Below are 13,534 nucleotides of genomic sequence, written 5' to 3' on the forward strand. Positions count from 1 at the left end.
CAAGCTGTGGGGAAAAGGCAGGGAAGTGGGACTAGCTGAGTTATTCTTACAGTGAGCTGGCATTGACGAGATGGGTTGAATGATCTCATTCTGTGCTGTAACCATTCTATGATAATGCCATGGGATCTCTTATATCCACCTGAGAGAACGGACAAGGCCTCAGTTTAACGTCTCAACCAAATCGTGGCATCTCTCAAACTGCAGTACCCACTCAGTATTGTACTGGGCGTGTCAGCCTGGATAATGTGCTCAAATTTCTGAAGTTGGCTTTCTCACTCAGATGAGCGTTGTCTCCTGAGCCATGACTGACACTGTTAGACAAGGACTTAGACATGAGATCTTTGGTGGCTTGTGCCTATTATGTGGTTGTTGGTCAGTCATCTCAGTCCCTGGACACCGCTGCAGGAGTTCCTCAGAGTAATGTCCCAGATCCAACCATTTTCAGCTGCTTCATCAATAACCTTCCTTCCATCATATGGTCAGAAGTGGGGATGTTCAATGATTGCACAATTTTCAACACCATTTGCAACTCCTCGTATGCTGAAGCAGCCTGTGTCCATATGCAGTAAGACTTGGACAACATCCAGGCTTGGGCTGATAAGTGGCAAGTAACATGCATACCAGGCAGTGACCATCTCCAACAAAAGAGAGCCTAACCATTTCCCCTTGACATTCAATGACAACATTGCTAAATCCCCCACGATCAACATCCTGGGAGTTACAGTCAATCAGAAACTGAACTGGATCAGCCATATCAATGCTGTGGCTACAAAAGCAGATCAGAGGCTGGGAATTCTGCAGCGTGTAACTCATTTCCTGATTGCCCAAAGCTTGTCAGCCATCTACAAAGTACAAGTCAGGAGTGTTATGGAGTACTCTCCACTTGTCTGAGTCCAGCTTCAACACTCGAGAAGCTTGACATCATGCAGGACAAAGTAGCCTGCTTGATTGGCACCCCATCAACCACCTGCAACATCCACTCCCTCCACCTCTGCACAGTGGCGGCAGTGTGTACCATCTACAATATGCACCACAGCAACTCACCAAGGCTCTTTTGACAGCACCTTCCAAACCCACGACCTCTACCATCTAGAAGGACAAGGACAGCAGATGCATGGGAACGCCACCACCTGCAAGTTTCCCTCCAAGACACACCCTCCTGACTTGGAACTATTATCATTGTTCCTTCACTGCTGCTGGATCAAAATTCTGGAACTCTCTCCCTTGCAGCACTGTGGGTGTATCAGCACCACATGGACTGCTGCAGCTCAAGAAGGCAGCTCACCACCAACTTAAGGGCAATTAGGAATGGGCAATAAATGCTGGCCTAGCCAGCGATGCCGACATCCCGTGAAAAATTTTTTAAAAATTCTTAAATTGATCAAGCATAGCACAGGCCAGTCGAGTCTGTATCTGTGGGTTTTAATTCACACAGCCGCCTATTTAATGCTGTTCGCTGTCCATCCTCTCCAATCTCCCTCTTTAAGCAGCTATCTAACTCCCTTGAAACAATATTTGTTGATTGTGCTTCCATTGTTGAGGCAGATAAGTCTGCGTGTGACTGGTTTAGTCTGGCTTTACTGATGGGAAAGGTGGCTGAAGGCCTTTCCCAAGCATTCTGAAGGTGCAGATTACATTTATTTTTAAACTATAACATTGCACTGTCAAGTTATCTTGCAGACTGTTTTCAAACCTTCTGGTACATTGTGCACATTTCTGAATAGATTCTCGCCCTGTTTTCTGCCTTTGCTGAGCTTTGCTCTTGTTTGGCTGGTTTATTATTGCCCATTTTGTAAAGCCGGCTGTAGTGCTAGACCCCTAAAGCTCTTCATGTTTTCTCCCAGCCAGTGCAGTCTTTTTTTTCCCTCTTGACATGAACTGGAGCATCCTTCCTCTCATAAAATCCCTGTACCCCCCCCAACAGGACTGTCATAATGTGACTGGGATCTGAAATATGGCATTCCTGTTACTAGAATCATACCAAACAGGAGGCCATTTGGCCCATCGTTTCTATGCCAATTCTGTTTCATTGGGGCAATTCAGTTTGTGCCACTCTCCCTGCTCTTGCCCACAGCCCATTCGTCACTGATCTCAACTCTCTATCCACTGGTTCCTAACCCTCTTGCCAGTGGAAACAAACTTTCCTCATTTACTTGGTTCAAAATTATGAGAATTTTTGACACCTCTATTAAATCTCCCCATTAATGTGCTCAGTTCTAAGGAGAACAGTCCTAGTTAAAGCAGGGGTGCCCGATAACCTCTTTTGAACAGGGTTTCCCTGCAGGGGACATTGTACAAAGAACACTGGTATTGTTGCACCAGTTCGGACCTTGCCTGACTCTAATGGATTCCTTTCTTCTTTCCTCCCCTTCTCTTCAGGCAAAGATTGTGAGTTTGTCCTCGCTCCGTGTTCCTCCCAACCGTGTGAAAATGGAGGTGTATGCAGTGAAACTGAGGACTATGAGAATTACATGTGCACGTGCACAATGAATTGGCAAGGTGAGGTGTCATTCATTGGTACATTGAGATTAGGGGTAGGCTTTTCGGCTCCTCAAGCCTGCTCCGTCATTCACTTAGATCATGTCTGACCTACACCTCAACTCCATTTTCCTGCCTTTGCTCCATAACCCTCTTTACTCTTACCGAACAAAAATCCACCAGTCTCAGGTCTTGAAAGCTCCAGTTGAACCCCAGCATCCACAACCATTTGGAAGAGAATGTTCCAAATTCCTTACTGCCCTTTGTGTGAAAAAGTACTTCACTCCTGAAAGGCCTACCTCCTAATTTTAATATTGTTCTTGAATTTTAAACACCAGAGGAAAATGGTTCCTCTCTATCTACCGTATCCATCCCTACATCTTAAACACCTCAGTTAGATTGTCCCTCAATCTTGTAAACTTGAGGGAATACAAGCCAAACTGTGCAACTTGTCCTCATAATTTAACCAAAATCTTTATGCCACTGAAGCACTGCATCTTCCCCTTTGTAACCTCTTGTTATGAAAAACTCGTCAGGGGTGGGGGCTGTGGACCACTGCAGAGAAACACCCTGGTGACCTGACAGAGGTCTTGAAGATTATGAAAAGGTTTGATAGAGTAGACATAGAGAAGATGTTTCCACTTGTTGAGGAGTTGAGAACGTTTCGGCCTTAGATCTGTAAATATAAAATGCTTGGCAATAAGTCTGTAGGGAATTCGGGAGAAACTTCTTTATCCAGAGACTGTTTCAGTTGTGGAACTCGCTACCGCTTGGAGTGGTTGAGGCTAATAGCGCAGGTGTATTTAAGGGGAAGCTGGATGAGGACATGAGTGTAAAAGGAATCAAAGGCTACGTTGATGGGATTAGATGAAGTCAAGTGAAGGGAAGCTTGTGTGGAGCATAAAACCAGCATACACCAGTTGGGCCGAATGGCCTGTTTCTGTGCTGTAGTTTCTGGATTTGCTACGTACATTCTCTACACTTCGGGGAGTTAGTGGTGTAGTGGTAATGTCACTGGACTAGTAATCCTGAAGCCCAGGCTAATGTTCTGGAGGCACGGATTCAAATCTCACCATAGCAGCTGCTGGAATTTCAGCTCAATTAGTAAATCTGGAATTGAAAGTTAGTCTCAATAATGGTGACCATGAAACTATCACTGATTGTTGTAAAAGTCCATCTGGTTCACTAGTGCCCTTTGAGGGAAGGAAACTTGCCTTCCTACCTGGTCTGCCCTGCCTGTAACTCCAGACCCATAGCATTGCGGTTGACTCTAAACTGCCCTCTGAAATGGCCGAGCAAGCCACTCAGTTCAAGGGCAATTCAGGGTGGTCAACAAATGCTGGCCAGCGATGTCCACATCCCATGTAAGAATTTTTTTAAAAATCCTCTACATGCTGTAAATTGAAGAATACAATAAAATATTGTAAAGACACCTGACCTTTTGGGTCTTCCCTTCCCTGTTGTAGATTCGTGAAAAACAAATGTGGAATTTGGGTTAGCTCCCATATTATCCTGTACATACATATAATACATGCTTACCTTGTAGGTCAGAGGTGCTCAATGGACATTGATGAGTGTGTTACTGACCCGTGTAAAAATGGTGGTGCTTGTCAAAATACTCCTGGGAGCTATGAGTGTCGGTGCTTCCCTGGCTACGTTGGATTGAACTGCGAGACAAATGTCGATGACTGCAGCCCCAGTAAGTGCTTTAAAAGACAGATTGAAAAGAAGCTGCCTAAACCTGACCGTTTACTTTCTGTTTTGAGGGAAGAACTTGCATTTCTATCACATCTTCCATCACCTCAGGGTGTTCCAAAGTGCTTTACAGCAATGAAGTACTTTTTGTGAAACGTAGCCACTGTTGTAATGGCTGCCAGTTTACACAGAGCAAGGTCTCAGAAGCATCAGGTGTGATTGTGTCTGTTTTAATGGTGAGAAATAAATATTGGCCAGCAGGCCAGGGAGAGCATCCCCTGCTGTTCTTCAGAACAGTGCTGTAGGGCAGACAAGGCCTTGGCTTGACGTCTTATCCAACAGACAGCACCTCACATTGCAACAGTCCCTCAGTATCTTGTTGAACTGTCAGCCTAGATTTTGTCCTCAAATCTTCAGACTGTGGCTTGAACACACTGCCTTCTGACTCTTGAGGAGAGAGTGCTGCCCACTGAGCTACTGCCGACACCTTTTGTTTGTGCTAAATTCTGATTCGTAGGTAAGGCAGGTTAATGTGCAAACATTGGGAGTGACTTGGTCAGTAATTCAAGTGTGATGTGATGATTTCATAGATCCATGCCAGAATGGAGGCTCCTGCATAGATGGTGTCAACACGTTCTCGTGCAGCTGCTTGCCGGGGTTCACTGGTGGCAAATGCCAACAAGAGATAAACGAGTGCTTCAGTAACCCGTGTCTGAATGGTGGGAACTGCTCCGATTATGTCAACAGTTACGTCTGCAAGTGCCCACAAGGCTTCAATGGGATTCACTGTGAAAACAACATGCCAGACTGCACAGAGAGGTAAGGAAAGAGAAAGACTTGCATTTATATCACACCTTTCATCCTCTTGGAGTGTCCCAAAGTGGTTTAACAGCCAGTGAAGTACTTTTTGAAGTGAGTTCACTGTTTTTTGTTGGAAATGTCACCGCCAGTGTGCTCACAGCTAGATCCCACAAAGAAGACAGTGAACCCTGATAATTTGTTTGTAATGATATGGGTTGAGGGACAAATATTGGCCAGCACACTGGGGAGAACACCCTTGCTGTCCTTTAAATAGCTACGTGGGATATTTTAGGAACACAAACGAGGGCAGGCAGGGCTTTGGTTTGGCATCTCATCTGCAAGACATAACATCCAACAATGCAGCACTCCTTCAGTATTGCATTGAATGCTAGTCTAGAATGTGCTCACATCACTGGAGTGTAACTTGAACCCATGACCTTCTGTCCCATGGCCTTCTGACTCAGGTGATGGTGCTACCCAATGAGCCATGACGCACAGTGGGGGAGAAGGGCGGGGTTGGGTTAGATGCAAGTTGTTATTCTAGTAAGTCCTTAAAGCAAACTTGAGATTTCAACATTGAAACGTCAAATTATTGCAGCCCAACCCTTTGCTTTTAAAGAGGTAACATAGTTAAAGGAAATCTAATCTGTTGCTGTCTATGAGCAAGCTTTTGTTGCCCAGTTATACTGATGGTAAGAAGCACTCAGGGAACTGGAACTTTGTACCAGTGTTCCACCTTAGCTGATACTGGTGCTCGCTTACCTTGAGTTTCACGGAAACAGGGTCCGCATGTTTTGTCAGTGGGGTAAGAGATTGGATTTGCTGATGTAAACCTGGAGAACCAAATTGAGGAGGGGGTGCTGGTCTTCCAGATATGCCAAGGTGGGTGCAGCAGTGCACAAACGCTGTTGGGAACTCCAGCTCCAATGTTGCTGTCCTGTGAAATGGGAGCATAAAGAACATCACATACAGGGAGTTACTATGGAAATATTGGCTAATTCCTAGCCATCTCTAACTTTGAAACAGAGGACAACAGAAAGACAAATTCAACCAGATAGATTTCCTCGCCTTGTAATATTGTCTTGGGTACATTTCGGGAGAATACAATGACCGTTTCATTGAGATCATATTTCAGTCTGCGATCAGAGACTCTGGTTTATGTTGAGTTAATAAATAAGATTGTAAGATTCCTGAGACCCTTAAGAGATCATTAGTCCCTTGAATGTGCTCCATCATGCAGTTAGATCACGACGGATCTGTGCCACAACTCAATTTTGCTGCATATCTCTCGATGCCCTTGCCTATCAGTTTTGAAAGCTCCTGTTGACCCCAGCGGCTGCAGTTTTTGAGGGTAGAGAGTTCCAGATTTCTGCTTCCCTTTTGTGTGGAAAAAGCATTTTCTAATTTTATTCCTGAAGGGCCTAACTCTAACTTTAAAGTCATGCTCCGTTAGTCTACATTTCTCCCATCAGAGCATCTGTACCTGCCCTATCAAATCCTTTCGTTGAAACATCTCATGTTACTGGTGGTGTGTATGTGGCTTTTCTCAGATTTTATCCATGAAAATTGCAAGCCAGGGTTGAAGATTGCAACAGGGAGCCATGTTGTAGCCTGTCCACAATGAATAGCTTGGTTGGCCTATAAGAACCTTTGCTGCATGTGGTGAAGGGTTAAATTGCGGGGATGAAGTACTGCGAAAAGAAACATGTTAAACCATAATAAAAGGAGCACCTGTGAGAAGTGTCATTTCAGCAAAGTAATTCACTGTCTTTTGAGTTTTTCCAGAAATGACAGGCCCTCACATTACAAGCTAAAGATGAGACGGTTTCACCCTACAAGTATTACTGGAGGGCTTTGGCTCAGGAGATGAAAAGAAAGCCTGGCTGACAGGCTGGTGTTGGAGGATGAAGCCGGGTGGGGGAAGTGTCTAAGGGAAGAGGATTCTCACACATTGTTCCTGCATTCCTTCTCGCCATTAATTTCCATTACCCTGCTGTAAATCAGCCGAGACTTGCTGCAGGCTGTACAGCCAGTCCCTAATCCCTCAAAGCAGCTTGGGAAAGGGTCGTTTGTGGGGGGGAGGGAGACAGTTTGTGTTCCTCCCTCCTGACGTTCGCTAACCATTTCTGCACTGGCAGCAAAATCCTGGGGGAATGTCAGGTGTGTGCCCGGGTGCTGGCAAACGGGGAGCAGAGGAAATGCTACTCCCTTATCCTATCCCGGCAGTCGAGTGTTGCACAGTGAACTATCTGTACCCTTACTGGTGCCTCTCGGTCTTCCCCTTGCAAAGTTAGAAAGCCAGAATGTTGTCCAGAGCTCTCCTTGTGTGACAATGATGGTTCTCTCACGTGTTATGTCAACAGCAACAGTCCAGTTTGGACTTTTTTATGCTCCCGCATCCCCACTTATTCTTGTACAAAGTGAGACTGAGACATGAATAGTCGAGAAGTCTTAAATTAATTTTCAACCACCGACTGAACTTGAGTCGTCTTTACCATGTTTACTGTGGTTGTTGAGGCTGAGTGGGTTTCCTACGTCTTTTGTGTGATGTCCTGTTCTTTAGCGCGAAGTTTGTTCCTGTTTACCAGCTGTCAATAGGTGCCATAGTGGTACCAGAGCACCTAGAGAAAATTTACGCAGTGTACCTGCCTTGCATTTTAAAACGCGTTCATCGCTCTGTGTCATTGCTCATGTATCATCTGAGATCTAATACAGGGTTAGGCATGGACGTGCTGTCCCCTTTAACCCACAAAATGGGTAATCCAGGTGGAGAAATGGTGTAGAATGGTGGCTGCTTATAAACCTCCAGTATGTAAATGGACCAGGTTATCAAGGACAAAAAATTGGTAATAAATGACTGGCTTTTTAAAAAAAACATGACAGATGGCACTTTGTGACAGGATCTTTATGTAGATCGATGAAGTCTTGGTTTATAATGTCACCAGGAGGTGTGTTTTCTAAGTGCTATTTCGTCAGCAGAATTGAACAGGTTCCTTTTCCCTTGTTAGCTCCTGTTTCAATGACGGAACCTGTGTCGATGGTATTAATTCGTACACCTGTCACTGCCGGCCTGGCTTCACCGGTTCCAACTGCCAGTTCGACATCAATGAGTGCAACTCCAAACCATGTCAAAACGGAGCCTCCTGTATCGACGGGTTGGGGGGTTATCGCTGCACCTGCCTCTCGGGGTACTCGGGTAACAACTGCCAGGTAAGGGACCCCCAGCAGAGATGATTGGGGGGAGCGGTTAGACTTTACAACATTTCGTCTGCAAGTGGGAGCTTCCATTTATTTATTTGTTTAACAAGAAGCTTCCCCAAGACTAATGTAAAACCTGATATATTGATTAAGAAGAATGAAAGGACTTGCGTTTATATAGTACCTTTCATCGCTTCACGATATCCCAAAGCATTTTACAGCCAATAAAGTGCTTTTCCTGAAGTGGAGTCACAAAACATGGCCACCAGTTTATGCACAGCAAGGTCCCACTGTTGGTTGAAGGATGAATGTTAATCAGGATGCCTAATGTTAGCTGCACTTTTTATGTTAACTGAAAGGGGGAGTGAATAATGAGAGCAGTGATTAATAAATTAATATGTTACTTTGCAAATGTTCTATTCTGGAAAGTCACTTGGTGAAGGATAATACTGGAGCCAATCTTTACTCAGTCTTACATTTATTTACAGAGGTAAACATTACAAGCATTCACCACCTGATTCAATCACACCACCATTTCAATAAGTGCCCAAGTGAAACCTTGAATCAGTGCCTGATACCTGCACACAATCAAAGACAATTAACATACAATTAACAGCAAGTCCCTTATTACAAAACAAGGGATTAGCATGCTTCCCCCATTGGTTTGTTTTCCTTTAATTTATTCACGAAATGTGGGCATCACTGGCAACGCTGGCATTTATTGCCTATCCCGAGTTGTCATGAGAAGATGCTGGTGAGCCTTCGACTTGACACATCTGAGTGGCTTGCTAGGCTGCTTCAGAGGGCAGTGAAGAGTTAACCACGACTGGAGACGCTTGGAGAGAAGGCCTTTTCCAAGCTAGCTGGATTTTTATTGACAGTCCAACAGATTAAGGGTCTATCTTACCGATGACAGCTTTTTAATTACGGATTTATTTAAACTGAAATCAAATCCTGAAACAGCGTAGCAGGGTTTGAACTCCCAACTCCTGATTATCAGAGCAGGCCAGTACATTTGAGTCCAGTAACATGACCGTTATGTTACCGTGCTTGAATAGTAAATGTAGTGGATGGGTGAGTGCTGCGATTGACTGATTTTCTATGTTTATGCCCAATTCTTTCCTTATTTCTTCCCCTCACTTAGACTTTGGTGAACCTGTGTAGCGGCTCACCCTGTAAAAACAGAGGCAAGTGTGTGCAGCAGGGCGCCACATACCGCTGCGATTGCCAGAGTGGATGGACAGGGCTGTACTGTGATGTACCAGATGTGTCATGTGAGATGGCTGCTTCTCGGAGAGGTAAGCCAAGTCCAGGGGAAGGGTGGGTTGGGGAGAGGGGTGGGAGCTGAGCCGAGTGGCACTCGCTAGCCGTAATATTTGGAGAAGAAATTGTTGTGACCACAGGTGTCCTGCGCCAAGAGGGAGTGTTAAGCCCGGCCAGATGGTCTGCTTCTAACCCAGATTTGTTTAGTTTTTTTGTTTGCCAAAAGAATTTCACTGGGAGGAGACAGAGAATAGAGCTTGCCCTTGTGTTCATTTGTTTTAAATTCCAATAGTGCTGATGGAGACACTTTTTTAAAAAAATGTTGTTTGTTATTCCGTTAACCTCTACCTTTCCAGGCTTGACAGTCGAACAACTGTGTCAGCATTCAGGGATGTGCATCAACACTGGCAATAGTCACCAGTGCCAGTGCATGTCTGGGTACACGGGCAGCTATTGCCAACTGGACGTAGACGACTGTGCCTCGAACCCATGCCGCAATGGAGCCACCTGCAGAGACTACCTGGGCAGTTATGCGTGCGAGGTGAGTGCAATTCCCCCTGCCAGCAGCGGTTCAAAGTTGTGTTTCAGAGCCACAGGATGAACAGGCAGTGATTAAACCTAAGAGATCGAGGACAGAGAACAGGAGCAACTCCTTTGTTAATGCTCACACGTGCACAGAGTTGCAAGGCTGAGGGATGCCACTGTCAGAGCTAGTGGCTGAAGCAAAGACTATGTCACCATTTAATGAATAGGTTATGTAGGTGGCTGAAGGAAAGGGCATTTGATAAAGCAAAGGGGACAGGGCCTAAAAGCAAGAGGGAATAGATATGTATTTATTTAGTGCATTTCGTGACCCCAGAATGTCTCAAAGTGCTTTCCAACCAATGAAGTATTTTTTTGAAGTGTTTCATTGTTGTAATGTAGGGAAAGTGGCAACCAATTTGCACACAGCAATCTCCCACAAACAGAAATGTGATAATGACCAGATAGCCTGCTTTGGTGATGTTGGGTGAGGGATAAATTTTGGCCAGGACACCAGAGAGAACTCCAGCTATTCAGAATGGTGCCACGGGACCATTTACCTGACGGCTGACAGGGACTCAGTTTAACGTCTCATTTGAAAGAAGGCAGCACTAACGATATAGCACTCCCTCAGTACCGAAGTGTCAGTTTAGACTTTATGCTCTAGTCCCGAGAGGTCGACTTGCCCCAAAGCCACAAGCTGTGGGTTCAAGAGCTGCCACTGAGGCAGGGCTGATGACTGCTTAGGTGAAGGACCAACACCAAGGTGGATTGTGCTATAAGGGTGGGGATAGAGGAGGCATCTGGGGTTCTTGGTGTGCCACCTGATTTTGGGATGGTTGACCAAGCTGAGATTCAACATTTGCCCTTGCATTGGGAAGAAAATAGAGCAACTTTAATGGTGTTGCTGATGCTATGAATTTTATTTTGTTTTTTTTTTGGCTTCTGCTGTGGGTTTTACTTGCCGACTGCCTGTTGTGGGTGTTGTTGAAATTAGTTCACATCATGGCACGGACCAAATCTCTCTCTCTCTCTCTACTATTCTGAGGTGAGGTGTTTGGGTTTGTGGCCCTTGATGCTGGTTCAAAAGCTTGTTTATTGAATTTATTGGCTCTAGATTTAAGGTGCAGCGACTGCATATATTAGATCCATGATTGTACCTCCTGCATTTCAAACCACACGTGTGGGTGCACTGCTTTTTGGGCTATGCTTTTGTAGGACATTGTGTTTCTGCACACAAGGAGGGCAGAAGTAATTGGAGGGATATACCAGGGACCTGTCAGAACTGGGTTAAGATCCATCACCCTCGCAAATGGGAAAGCCAAGAGTGTAAAATAATGGATTTTCCTTTTATAAAGCTGAACAGGAGCTCCCCCTCATGACTCAATTAATAAGTGCAGGGCCTAACAAAAAACTAAAGTCAGGGAATTTCCAGCAGATTTTTTTTTACATTTGCTCCCCCCCCGCCCCCCAACCCTCAATCCCCTGCCCTGCTCTGGATTAAGTTGTCTGATCTTGGAATATGGCAACCTTCCAGGATTGTCCTGGATACTCTAGGAATTAGAGTAATCTCCTGCAAGCACCTCATCAAAAAATCATAGCCATTAGTTCTTTTTCAATGCTTCAATTTATTAGGTATGAAAATATTGGCATTGTGGGGGTGGGGAAATGCTGTTTGCCTGGTTTGGAGATGGGAGCTCACGTGATGAAACCTCCAGGAATCTAGAGTTTGCAGCCCCAGTCGGCAGCGAACTGTCCATGGGCTGCCTCCGCTCACCTTCTGGGGGCGAAGAGAGACGGGCACCTCGACTCGGGCAGCGGGCTGAGCTTGAAAAAAATCCGTGAGTGACATCACAGAAGAACTGTAAGTTCATTGGTTGGTGAGAAGCTGCTATTAGGGAACGTGTTTAAATATCTTAAAACTTGAAAAATGCATCATTTATAAAGAAGTAGCTACTTGGTTTTCAGTAAGGAACACAAGCAATCGGGAAGTCAAAGCGAAATAAAGTAAACCGAAGTAAGGATAAAGTTAGTGTAAATGTAGTAAAGTTGTTGCTCGTAATTTATTCTACTCCATTCTACTTACTTTAAATGTAATAAATAGTTTTAATGAGTTATGGAATGGCAGGTCAACTCTGCCAAGTGGAGCGTACATCCTGTGGTATGGGATGTGCAGTTGTGGACGCACCATGTGTCCCCGACAAACACAGGAGGGGAGTGGTGGGAAAGAGAAGAATAATGGAAGGGCAATAGTGAGGGGGGGTGGTGGTGGAGAGAAGAAGAACGGAAGGGCAGTAGTGATAGGGGATTCCATAGTCAGGGGATCAGACAGGCGTCTCTGCAGCAGTAAACATGATTGAAGGGTGTGTTGCCTCCCTGGTGCCAGGGTCAAGGATGTCATGGAACTGATGCAGGACATCCTTTGGGGGGAGGGGGGATTAGCCAGAAGTTGTGGTGCACATTGGTACCAACGACAGGTAGGAAGAGGGATCAGGCCCTGAAAGCAGATTTCAGGGAGTTAGGAAGGAAATTAAAAAGCAGGACCTCAAGAGCAGTAATCTCGGGATTATTCCCAGTGCCATGTGCTAGTAAGCATAGGAATAGGAGGATTGATCGATTTAAATACATGGCTGGAGAACTGGTGTAGGAGGGAGGGCATCAGACTTCTGAGGCATTAGGACTAGTTCTGGGGCAGTTGGGACCTGTACAAGCTGGATGGGTTACATCTTAACAGGACTGGGACTGATATACTCGCAGGGAGTTTTGCTAGTGCTGTTGGGGTACTTTTAAACTAGCTTGTCAGGGGATGGCAACCTGAGGGGTGGCCCAAATTGGAAGAAAGTAAAGTTGGTAAGAGGAAGTAGTGGTGAGACTAGAAAGCAGGAGAAACAAAACGCAGCTTTGAATATGCTTCGAATGCAGAATGATGTCTAAAAGACAAAGACACTCTACCCGAATGTGCGCAGCATTTGCAATAAGGTAGATGGTCTAAAGGCACAAATAGAGGTAAATGGGTATGATATAATTGCCATTATGGAAACACGGCCGCATGGTGACCAAGACTGAGAACTAAATATTTAAGGATATTCGATGTTTTGGAAGGACAGACAAGAAGGGGAAGGAGATGGAGAACAAGGGGTGATAATAAGGGACGGGATCAGTGCATTAGTAAGGGAGGATCTCCGATCGGAAGAACAATGTATGGAATCTATTTGGGTGGAGCTAAGAAACAGCAAAGGGCAGCAGACATTGGTTGGAGTTGTTTATAGGCCACCAAACAATCGTGGTAATGTGGGGCATGGTATTAATCAGGAGATGAGAGAAGCATGTAGCATGGGCAATGCAGTCATCATGGGTGAATCAATCTGCATATAGACTGGCTAAACCAATTGAACACTAATGCTGTGAAAGATGAGTTTCTGGAGTGTGTTCGGGATGGTTTTCTAGAGCAGTATGTTGAGGAGCCAACTAGAGGACAGGCTATTTTAGATCTAGTATTATGTAATGAGAAAGGGCTAATTAATAATCTTGTTGTAAAAACCTTTAGGGATGAGTGACCATAATATGATAGAATTTT

General features: G+C 45.0%; 1 protein-coding gene across 1 annotated transcript in view; it reads left to right on the forward strand.

The window, feature by feature from the left end:
• The window catches only part of LOC144692536 (uncharacterized), a 163,714-nt gene that overhangs the window by 112,416 nt on the left and 37,764 nt on the right, over positions 1-13,534 (forward strand). The window contains exons 16-21 of the mRNA XM_078561509.1: positions 2,380-2,499; positions 4,025-4,177; positions 4,764-4,992; positions 7,983-8,184; positions 9,317-9,470; positions 9,792-9,976. Coding sequence (XP_078417635.1) covers positions 2,380-2,499; positions 4,025-4,177; positions 4,764-4,992; positions 7,983-8,184; positions 9,317-9,470; positions 9,792-9,976 — 1,043 coding nt within the window. The remainder of the gene's footprint in view (positions 1-2,379; positions 2,500-4,024; positions 4,178-4,763; positions 4,993-7,982; positions 8,185-9,316; positions 9,471-9,791; positions 9,977-13,534) is intronic.

Source organism: Cetorhinus maximus, chromosome 17 (genome assembly GCF_964194155.1).
Source record: "Cetorhinus maximus chromosome 17, sCetMax3.hap1.1, whole genome shotgun sequence".
In the NCBI taxonomy this organism is placed as follows: Eukaryota; Metazoa; Chordata; class Chondrichthyes; order Lamniformes; family Cetorhinidae; genus Cetorhinus; species Cetorhinus maximus.